This window comes from Coloeus monedula, assembly GCF_965178545.1.
Source record: "Coloeus monedula genome assembly, chromosome: 15".
Taxonomy (NCBI): Eukaryota; Metazoa; Chordata; class Aves; order Passeriformes; family Corvidae; genus Coloeus; species Coloeus monedula.
The window spans coordinates 14,500,071-14,514,901 of record NC_138795.1 but is presented as its reverse complement, the minus strand read 5'-3'; the positions used below and the strand labels follow the sequence as shown (position 1 = coordinate 14,514,901).

At 41.5% G+C, this 14,831-nt stretch overlaps 1 protein-coding gene across 6 annotated transcripts in view; it reads right to left on the bottom strand.

Annotated features, from left to right (window-relative positions):
• Positions 1 to 14,831, bottom strand: part of TENM2 (teneurin transmembrane protein 2) — a gene marked incomplete at both ends in the record, with an annotated part of 482,831 nt that overhangs the window by 164,079 nt on the left and 303,921 nt on the right. For all 6 annotated transcript variants that reach the window (XM_082291373.1, XM_082291374.1, XM_082291375.1 and 3 more), the window contains one exon: positions 9,237 to 9,471. In XM_082291373.1, the coding sequence (XP_082147499.1) occupies positions 9,237 to 9,471 (235 nt within the window). The remainder of the gene's footprint in view (positions 1 to 9,236; positions 9,472 to 14,831) is intronic.

Genomic DNA, 14,831 nt, shown 5'->3' with positions numbered 1-14,831 from the left:
AAACCCAATGATCTATAGCCATATTTTTATGTGAGATTTGACATGCTCTGGTACAACCAATTGTCTGTGGGCTGAAGCTGCACAGAGAGAACATGAGCATTTATCAACATTAATTACAGCCTCACAGTGGTAAAGCTGGGAGCATTGTACAATGCCTGCTTATGAAAAGAAATGATCTGATTTATACCAGTTCACTTAATTTCAAATACACTCCATATAAGAATTAAAAAATTGTATTCTCTGTCTTACGTGTTCACCTATCAAACACAATTAAGAAAACACATTTTCTAGCTCACAATTAAGTGTTAGCAATTTGAATCAGACTAGGACTAATCTAATATTTTGAAAGTATGGGAGTAAATTTGCTAAGTCTCAGCCCAGTCTTCCTGATTTCTGTGGATCAATAAGACAATTCCATACTGAAAAAAATCACAAAATATGGTTGCCAGCCTACAATGATCCTGTAATTTCAGTGTCCTTGAAAAGCTGTGGAAGGAGCTTGGGTGCTGCCCACAGAACAAAAGTTAACCCTGCAGCTCACTCTGTGCTCTCCTCTCCTGCTCGCAGGCTCCGGATTCAGGCTACAGGATTCAGGATTCACCCCCTCTGTTTTCAGCCTTGCTGCTGTGGGGGGTCACACCCGTGCACCTCATCGCTGACACCACCACAAAGGTGACATCTGGGAAAGTTGAGCTTGCGAGGGGACATTTGACCACTGTTCTGTGCACTAATGGTAAATGGAAAAAGCTATATTTTGCTTTCTTCATTAATTCAGAGCTCTCTCTAGCATGTACTTTCCCACAGGTCAAAAGGACCTCTGCTGTTCAGGGAATAGTGGTCTGACAGACTGTATTAACTTCCATATTTTTTGAGAGAACAATCAGCTTTTCCCCCCCTCCTTTCTGGACAGATTGTCATGGCAGCACACTGCAAGAATGAGTAGAAAAAAAAATTGGTTTTGCGATGAAAAACTGTAATAGAAAGGAAGAACAAGACATTTTCTAACATAAATTGCTTCTTTCCCTCCTCATACTGTCCTAAACTTCTTCTGTATGAAAAAAAAGGCATACACAGAATTGTAATACTTAAATTGTCTTTTTTTTTTTATTTTATAGGGTTTTTAATAGTAATTAAAAAATAGAAAAGCTACATGCCAAGAGAATAGAAACAGCTCAATTTAGCTGTTCTAGGACTTAAAAATATCTTCAAGCTGCGGTAAAATCACATCTGTCTATAATTTTATTGGACATTTATTCTTAGCAGAAAAGAAACAATGGAATACAGAACATAGTATGCTGGCTTTCATTGTGATAAAAAAATATCTTCTGCAGTTTTCAAAGTCTGCCATAAAAGTAGCCATGAGTCATTTTATGTCAGTGGAAGCCTCAAAGTGGCTACCAAATTCAGACAGTGAAGTTTTATGGAAGATTTCTAGCTTCCAAACAAAAAGAAACCAATTCTGAAGAAAACTACCAGCTGTTCTTATGCCTGTTATGAAAAAAAATGAACTCTGAGTGGTAGACTGGTGCAAGCTTTGGCCTATTTCACAGTCTTTCCCCAAATGGGATTTAATTGCATGTTCTCTCAGGTTCTTGCAGAAAACATGGGACCATCAGCCACGTTTCCACAGCTGAGGGCTCTCTGATGTGCTAAAACTGCACAGAAGTTTCCTTTTGAGTGCCTAGAACTCTAAAGCCAGCAATAAAGCTTAACAAGTGTTATCTATTTGTGTTTAAATTGTACAGTTACAAGAAATTGTCTCAATCATGTCAAATCCACAGACTAAACTCAGTAAGACAGATTTTTCAATGGAAAGCTATTTCAAATACACACTTATATAAACCAGCTGGCCATTTTACACGCCTGTGTGTTGTGCACCCCCACACCCAAATGCCTGTGGAAACAAAGGACACTCCATGACAAGACCCTATTTCAGTGCTTTTCAGCCTGCTGCAGATACTAATGCAGTAAGTAAGGACACTCTGTTAGGCATGGAAACAGTAATTCAGGATGAAGACACCAGTATCAATGCAACACTTGTACCCACTGTAACCTGCTGATCCTTGCAGCAGCCCTCCAGCACCCAGAGCAGCTCCAATTCCAGCTCCTCAGCTCTTGAAAGGCTGATGATTCCTTAAAGGCTGGGTTCTTCACGTCCCCAGGCAAAGTGTTCTAAAAACCGCGGAGTGTAAAGCAATGTCACCGAGGTTGCTGCGAGTTGTTGGCTTGTCACCGCCACTGCCACCCTCTAACAAAGACACAGCTGGACATGTGAAGCACAGTAATTGAACACTGCCTGACAGCCAGGCAGGGTGCTGTACAGAAAGGCAGGTGCCAACCTTTGGGCACCTTGATCTGTCATATTATTAAACAAAGCCAAGCAGGCATCGCTCACAAAGCCACAAAGGCAAAACACCTGCACTGCGCGACAGCGGCAGTGACAGCTCTGTGCTGGGCCCCTCTCCACAGGACACCTGCTCTTCATCTGTGAGACTGAGATACTTTTGGATACACTCTTACAAGCTTCTCTCTCCCTAATCCCACTGCCAGCTGACCCCTGGAGCGTTCTCTGGGGGTCTCACCATGTGGTCCTGGCCTGGCTCTGGCATGTCCCCATGGCACTGCCCTGTCCCCAGCTGCTCAGAAGCTACTGAGCTGTGACACTGCAGAGCTGTGAGAGAGGCTGTAGAAAGGTACAGTGGAAAATAAGGAGAGTCTCTGAAAATATTTCAGAGACTGCTGAAGTGGGGATTGTGAGCAGCTCGAGAGTTTGAGATGGAGAACACCAACTTGGAAAGGCATAAACTCCAGAAAGGGAAAACCCAGGAAGGCCAGAAAGGGAGAGGAGCTGCTGGCACATGGCTACAGGAGCTACAGGAGCCACCCATCACCTTCCTGACTGATGCCCGTGTGGTCAACAAGATTCCAGGTACTCTGCAAGAGGTGGTGAGCCCACTCACTCAGCCTGTCTGCTTGAATCCTAGTTAGCTTTTGTGGGAGTTAGCCAGTCAACAACTGCTTTGCCCTTTAAATTTATGAATCTCTTTCTTGCACTATCATTTATTCCCCAGGAATGCAGCAATGAAGCTGCTGGCTAACGCCTAGTAAAGAGTAACAGCACAGCCACAGACACAAACACAAAAAATCAGGGTCTTTGCATATGCACTTACATGAAAGTGTAGCAGGATCAATCAGCAGATCCTGGAACATTTAGGCAGCTCTGAACCTGCTCAACTACAGGAACTTTCTCTTCTTAAGCAGAAAACCTTGTGTCTTTTTTTGCCAGAGGGTTCTGAGTGGTTGCTGCATGGTTCCAAGTGATGAAGTGCAATAATGCCTCCATTTGTTATTCCAGTGGTGAGGATAATGGTAACAGTGTTTTGCATTTCAATGGGTCCATGCAGTTTTAAATTTCTACATCAATTAATGAACATAATTTCAAAACACTTCTATTTTAAAAGGCATACATGTAAGCTCTTCACTACCTCTTAATTCAACCACTCACTTAACAAGAAAAAAAGAAAAAGTACTAACAGTGCTATTTCAAGTCTATAAGGTACAGAACAGAATAATAAAACTCAGAACTCTGAGAGAACTTTATAAGCCGACACATAAACTTAAAAGAAGAGGAACCAAAATCTCATAACTCTAGACTTTTTTTTCATAAAGACCCTGAACGTGCCTGTCTCTTCCTGCGCAGTCACTCACGCTGCCTGTTCACTCTGCACAACCCAGAAGTTAAAACAAGATCATGAAAACATGCAATTATCTGCAATCAGTAAAAACTTCTTTGAGCTTATGTGTACGTGAGTGGGAGTACATCTAGACTGATTTTCTCAATCGTCATTATGTATCCTGCTTTTGTAGTGTTTCCCTTCACCCTTTTCTCTCTCCTATTCCTGCCTATATTAGTTATGAAAACGATATTCCAGTAGCCTGCTAAAAATGACCTTTCTACAGTGCTTTTGGAATTCTTCCAAGTACATGGCCCAAATGTGTTTAAAGTCCTTGGGGGTGCTTTTGACTGTGCTTTCCTTAATTCTCTAAAATGCTTTTGATTTTTAGACAGGTCCAGAATCTATCTATGCAGATCCTAATTATTTGGAAAATCCCCACAACCTTTCTGCAACCTTCACATGCAGGAACAAGAGAATGAAGGAGTCAGTTCCTGCTCCAACCCTCGGTCTCAGGGGAATAACCTGCTCTAGCACACGTACCTGTAGCTGCAAGTAAATGGTAAGAGAAAGCCACAAAAGACAATGCAAAATTAGAGTAAGGACTCGCTTCACTGTTCCAAGCAGTTGTTTGTTATGCCCAATATATCCTAGGAATTTGCATTAACAAAAGGAAAAGAAATTTTGTTTCACTGTTCTGTTCCAGAACATTTTGCATCATGTACAAAGATATCAAAATATTGAGACATCATTGAAAATAGGCAGACAATTGCAGAGAGCAGCTGTAGCTTGGAACTTCAACACATTCAGAAACTTCAAGTTTACATATTCAGTTCAGAAGTTCTGCAGCTGATCTTGGCACCCAAACATGGCACAAAATGTGAATGCAGTATTAACAACATTTCAGATATTTCTTTCTCAAAAAATTAATAATGCTGTCCCCCACCATTAAATCCCTCTCCTCATGCACCCTATTCTTGACTGCCACAGCCTATGCCCAGGCACAGGGCACTGTTCAAGGCTACAGCTCCAGGAGCACTGGGTGCAGATGTTTCCCAGTTGTGTTACCCCATGATTTTGAGTTCAAGCCCTGCATGGTGCAGACTGGGTTACAGCTCACATTGCTGCTCCATCCATTTATCTCTCATTGCTGTCCTCAGGGTCACCCAGAGTGACCGTGCTGGAATCACACTGGCAAAGTAACAAATGCAGCCTGAAACCCAGGAAAAGGCAAATATTTTGAAGTGCAACATGGGAGTTCTTTTAGGGTTCATAGGAATTCTTTTCAGGTTAAATTTTCAGATTTCTCAATCTTTAAACTGAACTTTGCACAAATGACCCCTGATTTGGACCACTGGTCTCATACTACAGCCCACAAGATCTAAAGACAACGATTTCATAATCACCAGAAGAGTGGCCATCATCCTTTCTCCTGAAACACAGAAGAAGCATTAGGATGTTACAGTCTTCCTTAAAGCCTAGCATCAGCTCCTTGGGAGCAAGCACAAAGCAATTATAGACATAGATACAAAATTATCTTTACAACTGAAAGATTCGGACTGAAAATATTTCAAATTACAAGACTAATTATGAGAACTGAAGAATAAGAGTAATTTCTATTTAATTCAAGTCTTTTTTTCTCCCAAATTAAGTATTATTAATTATAATGGTATCAATTAATTTTACATCAATATAAAGTAATGAAAAAGGCATTAGTAAATCAGGCAATCTCAGTGAAACATCCATCCATGAAAGCTCCTCTGTTCTCCTCCCTCACCAGCCATCCCATTATGCCCAGTGCCTGTCTGAGGTTCCCACACCAGAGGACTCCTGCTGTGTGAGGAGCCCTGGGAACCTCCCCTGCAAAGCCATTCCTTTCTCCCTGTGCCCTCAAAGCATGCCCAGCTTTAAAGCAGAGCACTGCCTCTCTGGCTGTCAGGAAGGAACGAGACCCACACTGGGATGTTCAAAGGCAGTATTTTCATCACACATCCCCTTGGAAAGCAATGATTAAAGAGGCAATAAAGGAACACCTCTCAACTGGAGAAGGTGGAAACCAGCACTTTGTTAGGAGGAGGAGGAGATGCTTTGAAACAGACTGCAAGAGGACAATAAAAGTTAAAGAGCATTAAACAGCAGCTCCGAGCCTAAAGGTAAAGCGGCTAAATACTGCAGAAATGAACCATTAAAATAGCACCATAAAAGTGCTACAGCCATGCATTACTGTGTCCTTACTTAGAGATATTTCAACCCTTCCATTACAGACCCTTATTTCAAAGAAAACAGAACGATTATGCAGCCAGCCTAGGAGCATGTGCAGCCATAAAGCAGCAGCAGACCCGGGAAGGCACAGCCCCTCTTTGTTTGCCTTGAACCAGGAATAAGCACACTAAAATCAAGCACACATCACTGGCAGTGTTCCAGGTCAGGTTAGTCAGGGCTTTGAGCAACTTGATCTAGTGGAAGGTGTCCCTGCCCATGATGATCCTTAAAGCTCCTTCCAACCCAAACCATTCTATGACTCTAAAAAAGTACAATTAGGAACTCTGCATAGGCATTTCGCCAACTCATAACTCCACTAGAAGCAACGAGCTGCTGAAATACAGCTAAACATAATTGTGTAAAAAATACAGCACCACAAAGGATACACAAAGATTTGGGGACAGTTGCCTGAAAGGGCCACATGAAAACATGTGCAAGCAGTCAAAGCTTCCTTTACATCATAAAGAAAATAAACCAAATGTGATTAACAATCCCCAATCAATATTGAAACAAGAGATAGAGAAAGGATGTATTTACAAAATGTGATGTCTCCAGTCTGAATTTAGCCCAAACTGCTTAAGACACCAAAGGAACAAAGGGAAGGTTAAAATATTCTTAGCAGGGAAAAAAAAAAACCCAATATGCAGACACGTGTTGTATTATTCAATGATTTCAGCACTTGGTACTGTTAGATAAAGAGATATCTGGAATCTAAATTGTGATTTGAGTTTTGTAGGGCTGACACAAACCATTCCCTTCAGACAGCTCAGGTGCCACTTTTTGTTTCATAATCAGTAACATGACCACTTGCACATCATTTTCAGTTGAGCGCAAAACCTACTGAAGACAACTGAGAGACGAAAACGCAAAGTTAAGAAACCCTCTCTTGATAAAGAAGGTGCTGTCAGTGCTGGCTTTGCCTCCTGAGCACTCCACTATGGAGATTAATAAACAGATAACAAGATAAAAAAATTAGAGTAGTGCACTGTGAAGAGGCAGTATGAGAGGGGTCAGTATTTTGCAACAAGCTAAAGCTATGAAGTAAAGACTGAAGTAAAAAGTTCCCAAAAAGATGGTTTAGGTTTTTCTTGTGTGTGGCTATTGGTATGAATGTAGATGAAACGCCAGTTTTAAAATGAAAAAATTACAGGCTAATTCTGAAAGTCTCAATGATTTTACAAGCATCAATTTCAGTCATCTTCTGAGTTAATATTCTTGTGATGAAACTTGTCATCAAGCCCTGTCAGGTGTGTAATTTCAGAAAAGAACTAAAATCGATCCTGAAGCAGCTCTGGAATAGACTTGGAACACAGCAATTCTGCCAGGACATTTTCTAATAGCTTAATACTTGCCTGTGACAAACCTGTCTTCCAAAAAGCTCCAATTAACTGTCGGGCATCCTGCAACCTCCAAAAATAACAGTATTCACAAAGTAACCTTTTGTCATCAACATGACACACCCACAGGTTTCATGGTAAGAAGAAAGAGTAGAATCAAATAATGGAATTTACAGTCACCTCTGGCTGGGAATAGGAACAAAATCAGACAGTAAAACCCCAGCCCCCTGCTGTGGCTCAGAGACACCAGCATTACGGCAAATGATCCTTTTGTGAATATCCAAGGAATTCCCTCCAGGTAAAGTTATTGGTAAATTGGGACAATCTTGAGCCTTCAGAAAGGACAGGTTTCAGGTATTGTACCCAAGAACAATTCCATACAGAAAGAGGCAGACCAGGCACAGAGTTGGCCACTCTACACCAGAATTAAAAGGAAGTACTAATCCTGGGCAATGAACCACACAGCAAGAACCAGTCTGGGCTGAACAGGACCAACATTTCCATCTTGTGATTCTTAGCAATAAATAACAAATTCAGGATGTCCAAATTAAGTTCTATAAAATAGCAGAGCTTCTCACAGGAGCAGCAGTTCAGAGCTCAGCATCATGGGGTTTTTTTGTTTGGTTTTGGATGGGTTTTTTTTTGGGAAAGTTAGCTCCAAACCTTCAGTAAGCAAGAATCCCTTTCCTTTCCTTTTTTGGCCACCTTGGCTTTGGATAACCTGCATTTGCTTTTCTGCACCCCACTTCTTCATGGCACCCATGTTCCCATTTTATCAGAGCAGGACAATGTGAGGGCAGCCCCTTGTGCACATCCCAGCCCAGCACAGACTGGCACAGGCTCCCTGCCCTTTCCTGTCTCATTTGCTCCCCATGGAGCTGTACCCAACTGCTGAGTAACAACAGCCTCGGTGTTGTCAGCTCCAACCCAGCCCCTTCCAGAGCTCCAAACCAGACGACCAGTCTTTAATCAAATGTTGAAGGGCCTGGGCTGAGGCTGCATGGGGGTGTAACTACCCCGTATGCGGCTACTCGGGGTGTAATCCAGCAGAGCGGCATTACAGTCCTGGGAGGCTGCAAACCAAATGTAACATCCCAGAAGCTGTGGCAACCAAGCAGCTGAAACCCTGGCAGGAGCCAGTGCTCCCAGCAGCCCAGCTCCTCCACCTGCTCACTGTGTTTATCACTATCTGGGCAAGCAACACCACCCTGCTATTCCAAGCACTTTATTCAGCACCACAATGGCTAATTTTAAATTCTGAGAGATCAGCTCTGCCAACTCTGCTATTTAAAGTGCAAGTTAAATATGTTTGACATTCCATACCCCAAATGACAACAAACCAGAATATTTAGACCAGCAGCATGTCAGGCATTTATTTATTTATTTCTCTGTCAGGCCCAAGTGCTGCACCTTTTCATTTATATGCTGCTGTTTGCCCCACAGGCATCAAGCTGTTAACACGTACAGAAGAGATTAAAATGAACTTGCATGCTGGATGAGGTATAAATTAAAATTATAGTACTGTCAGTCTTGAATCTCGGATTGTTTCTCAAAGTCTCCCAAAATGCATAATGTCAAGTGAGCCTCTGTTTGTTGCTTCAGGAAAGGCAAAATGTATAATTTTTCAGCAGCACAGTCAATATGAATTCTAAGTAAGTTGTCCCTGAGCCTGTGATATAAATGTGCTGTACTAATCGCATGAGCTGCGTATGCAAGGAAGGTCCAAGTGAATAAAAGGCTTTGAAACAGGATGTGAGCAGAGCTATTCACTGTCCAGCTCCCAGTGCAAAGCAGATTGGGGCTGTTGGGTGTTTAATGCCACTCACTCCCCATGCTGTGTCAGAAAACCCCCCCCTGTCGCACAGGACACCAAACCCCATCTCCCAACAAGCCAAGGGTTTTCTCTGTGCGCTTTGGAGGACCATCAATGGCATCCCCCAGGGTGCCCGTCCGCGCCACCCACCTGGTCTCGAGCGGGACGTTGCTGTTGAGCACCCAGCTGTCCTGGAGCTGCACGGACTCGGGGGTGGTGGCCAGGTCATTGGGCGCCGGAGCGGGTGCGTGGATCTGGTTCCGGCGATTGGTGAGCGAGTTCCTGTTGAGGGAGTTGGCAGAGGAATGATGATGGGACAGGGAATGGTTGTGAGGAGGAGGGAGAGGTGGCCTCAGCGTTGACTGGCTGTGATGATTTGAAGGGCCTAAAACAGAAAAGAAAAACAAATCACAGCTGTGTGTGATGACACTGCTCTCCTCTGCGTTTTCAAGGGGCCACTGCCTCTTGGACCTGTGGGCATCAAACTGTGGGCAAATCCAATCAGTGATTATTTGAGATCAGCAACATAAAACAGTGCTTCCAGCCTGCACAGCTGGCATGATGACAAAGATTGTATTTAAATTTAAAAATACTTCCTTATGGATTCTCCCTGGAGAAAGTCTCCTCAGTGGGGCAGCCAGGACAGAAGCCTAGCTTGACCATTCCCTACAGCTACTGACAGGAACTTTCCCCCCCTGTTTCTGTCAGGGGCTTTGAGCAGATGAACCTTAATGGATTAAAAATAGCTTTTGAGAATATGGTCTTTAGGCCCCTATGAAACATAATCAGAGAAATCAATCTTCTTTCATTCATTGGTATTTTACCAATCAGCTTCAAATGAACAGGATTTGTGCCCACACAAGAAGATTAAACTCCAAATATGAAAAGAGAGCAACAAGGCAGTGATGGTATCTTTCATGTTATTCCATGTGGTCAGGATTTGGCCTGTATTTTTCTATTTAGTAATGCGACAAACACACAGCAAGATCTGGAAATTATGCAACTCTTTCAGTCTCTTTCATTGAAAAATGATTTATTTTTTGTGATAAAGAAGGAAAAAAACTTTTCTCATTCTTTGAGTACTGACATGTTTGCATCTATAATGAAAAATATTTTTTTCTAATCAGTAAGGCAAATGGATTAAAATAACGGCACATGAAAAGAAAATCTGATAAGAAGGTGTCATTCTAACATTGTCACTTTTCTAAACCAATGCAGACTGGTAAATAAGTTCACGTGAAATTCCACACATGGCAATAATTTATGTCTAATAAAAACAGCAAAAGAATAAAGAAAACAAACACAATTATGAACTGCAAGCTTTAGACATTGTATCAAGTTGTAGTTTTCTAGTGAACATTAATCACTAATACTAGAGAAATCATAATTCTAATGATGCATGTTTGTTTTTAGAAACTGAAGAAAATTCTGTACTTAATGAATCAAATAATAAAAGAAAACATCACAAAACATCATTTGCAGCAAGATTGATCTTTGTCATATAAAAAAAAAAGTCTAGAAAAGCTGCTGAACTGAGTAATTACTGTAACTTAATTGAGACCAATATTTATAAAAAATCCAAAATAAACAAAAAAATCCAAGAGACAAAATAACACCCCAAACCCCAGAGCCCAAACCCCCAAATACCAGGAGGGTATTTCACTGGTATGGAACCCTGAGCTGTAGCAGCACTTAGGGACATGGGTTAGTGGTGACCTCCCAGTGCTGGCTTAGGGGTCAGACTTGAGGATCTTGGGAGGCTTTTCCAACCTAACTGATTCTGTGCAACACCCCCAGGGGCAGCTCCTGGCACTGCTCTGCAGACTGCCTGCCCCAGGGAGAAGCAGTGAAAGCACCTCTTCCTAACAGCAATACAACCAGGGAACAGAAAGAGAACAGCGTTTTTGGAGAGGGGCCATTCATTTTCTTCAGCGTTTCTGTGGGCCTGGGGAAGCGCAGGCTGGTGAAGCATAGACAGACAGGTTTACTGGGACTTACATAGGGCAAGTACAACTTGTTCTCTGACAAGAAACTTTAAGAAATGAATTATAATAAAATCTGCATCCTCCACATGTTGCCTTAAATCTACACAGCAGATTTTTTATCTTTCTTGAATGTCTGTTGCCCAAATGTGCACCCTGTGGGAATGTCAACTGCTTTAAATACAAAATCACCTTTCATGAACACCTCCTAAATTTTAAGGCCATCATATGTGCAGCTCCCCTTACTATCCTTGCCTATGTCTTATCTAAGCATAAAAATACTGTTTAGCCAATGAAGTTTTATGTTTAAAACCCCCATTTGGACCACCAAGAACATCACATCTCTAATCTATACTAGATCCCGTGCCATTCTACAATAGCATGCAGAGCAAGACACGGCAGAAAAAAAATGTGTTTGGACAATCTCCACATACACAGAAGCTTAAGGGGAATTACTCTCCTAGTCTGTGTTCTCACTTTAGACAAAGCATGCTTGGATTTCAATAAGTGAATATTTATGAGTGATAAAATACAAATATGTGCCCTTGCGTTAATAGTTACTTCAAAAGATTCATGTGCTTCATGTTTTCTCAACTTACTTTAGATGCAGCTTTTCCTTCTCAAGGATAAGTATGAAAAAGTCATACCCACATAAACAAAACAGTTTTGCTCTGAGAGCCACGGTAGCACCAGTTAAATAAAGACTCTGAATCTTGTCACCACAATATCACGGAGGCTGTTCTTAAAAGTGAGCCAAGTCGGCATCAATAAGAATGAACAGCATTTCTTTAAGATGAAGGAAGCAAGAGCTGAAATCAAATTACCACAAATTATTTAATCTGCCTCAAGACTCTGTTCCCACACAGTAAATATAAGACACTGTGCAAAATAAGCCACGCATGGGTAACTGAGCACACACTGCAGCCGCAAAAACTCTGAAACCTGCTGCAAGACAAATGTAGCATTTAATATAGAAAAATAAACAAATACCAATATTAACTTCATATAGATATTATATAGCTTATATTAAAACATATAAAAACTTATATATATAAAGTACTAACTAGGGAGCATGCACACACCTGGGTCTATGTGAGAGAGATAAAAGCATAATACGCTGCTTCTTCATAAACCTGTTCAAATGAATCAAAAGCAGGAGCCGAACACTATTGAACTTGCCAGGGATATAAAATTGGATTCACATCTGAACATCTGAGCACTTCTTTATGAGCATCTTTGCCTAAATTAAAACTTCACCAGCAGTACCTGCAAATCTGCTGAGCTCTGAAGTTCAGAGGAGTAAATCACTTGTCCTGTAATAAAGGATCCGAAGGGATTGGCCCGAAGGATCCTACGGCACGACACGCTCTGAGGCCCCTCGGAAATTGCTTTTTATTTGGAAGCTTAAACACAATGAGTGTCTTGATAGAGTACATCTGGCTTTTTACATCGGGAAATAGATTTTATTTTTGATATAGCAGTAGCCAGTATTGGTTTGGGGGAGAATACGGAGGAAATGATGCCTTTTCTCAATTATTAGCTGAATTAGTCATTTCAGCAGGATGCACTATAAAAGTTCAAACATTTAGGATTCAAGGAAAAGTCTTTTAAAACCATAATGACAATCAGAGACCTGGAAATCTGAAATAGTGGTACTCTCCACACTTTGGCTTTTTAATTTTTTAAATTTCTCATTTAAATTCACAAACTTACAATATATCTAATTCCAATCAATTTTAGTACACATTGATTGTCCTGAGCATTTTCAAAAAATCACAGCCTGGTGTCCACATAATCAACCTGATTCTTCAAGAGATCTTACTGCAGTCAAGAATATCAGCAGCACTCATTTCAAATTAGAAGCTGAGTGAGGGGAAATTGTGTTGTAATTAAGTAATCTGAGAATAAAAAGTCTGCTCTATGTAGCTTTGAAGCAATCATAAGCTATCCAATTGACTTATTTGGGTTTAATCAGAACCAAAATAATAAAAAAAGAAAAAAAATATTTTGCTTAGTTCATTCTTCTATCTGGTGAAACATTTAAACAAACCAGGCTAGCACAGAGGTAACACTCAGCTGAAACGAGATTCAAAATAGCACTTTTCTCCTTGAAAACAAACAAAAACCCCATCAAAACCCTAAACCTGAGTGGCTACTATGATCTTCCCTTCCCTTGCATGCAAAGAAAGAGCAAAGGATGTGCAGCCCAAAGCCCAGCCCGTGGCTGTGCCCTGCTGAGCACAGGGCAGGTGAAGGCAGGGCTACCATGGGAAGCAGGGTGCACATCCTTCAGGAGCCTGTGCATTTTAACAGTCCTGTTGTGGCACAGCCTGGCAGCCCCAGGGGTCAGAGAGAGCCCCTGGATCTCCCAGCATTACAGGCACATCAGCAATGGCCAAGTGCTCCTGAGCACACACTTCCAAACATCACTGCTTGGCCTTTTTTACAGTTCGAATGTTGACTAAAATACAAAGTGAAACTTCAGATCTGCTTTAACATGGTCAAATTGTTTTTCATAGTTCTTCCCAGGCTTTAGTACACTCACTTAACACATGCACTAAATCCAAGCAACACAATGATCCGAGGAGAACAAGTTAATCTCCCACCTCAGAGATGAAATACAAAGCAGAAAAGGCAGCATCCCTAATCTAAGCAAAGCAATCGCTTCCCTGCATCCCAGTTCTTTGTCAATACTACCTCAAAAAAGTAATGGAGATTGTATCTTAGTTGTGCTGAATTATCCTCCATGACATTATTAAATGCTAAAGAGACATAAACACCTCCTCATCATTCTTTTTCACAAAAGAACTAGAAGAAAAAACCCAAACATGTATTATTTTTCTGAAATGAACAAGGACACAACTATTTCCTCATGCTTTAAACAATACAAATACTAAACAAGAAAATCCCCCAAAACTGAAGCTGATGCATAGAAAGAAAATAATTAAAAAGCCCACAGACAACCCTTGTCAGCCAGCATTAGAAACCTAGTCTGCAGCACTCCTGGTTCGTTATTCAAATACCTCTGCCACACTGTTTTCTCAAGGAAACCACATCATCTGCCATCACAACGAGTAACGGGTGTTTCACAGAACCACAGGGCCACCTTCCAAGCTAAATTCATCTTCAAAGGCAGCTCACATTACTCTGAGTCAGGGAGAACAGAGAGCCCAGGAATGCCAAAGTGCCACAGGAGCTGCCGTCTCCGGCACCAGCCTCCAGCCTGGCACTGCAGCCCTCAGTGAGCGTGGGGTGGGACCAGGGCTCCTGCCCAGCAACACAGACTGGGCTTTGTGCTGGGTTTGCTTCAGTTCTCCTGTTTGTTTGCTTAATTCTCTACATTATTTTGTGCAAGGCTGTAGCTAAATGGCATCTCAATGTTCTGAAAATGTTTTCAGCACATTCAGTAAAGAAGAAAGGTATCTCACTCCTAACCATGGAGGCTATTACCTCTCGCTCTTGTTGTTTTAAGCCCAAGACATTTGCCAGGTGTTCCTTCTTTTGTCTGCCTGTTTTTTACACTCTTTGAAGCACGAATAGGTTGAATGACTGGCTGTCATCCCAGACTGTACATTTCAAACTGAAAATTCAGTAAATGTGTGATACGAAATGGTAAGTCACTTATCAGAGTCTGCCAGTGCATTGCAGCCATGTCCCCAGCACAATATTACAGCAGAAAACTAAATGTTGCTGTGGCAAAAAAATAAACAAACAAAAACTCCAAACCAAACAAAAAACAAAAACAAAAAAAAAACCAAAAAAA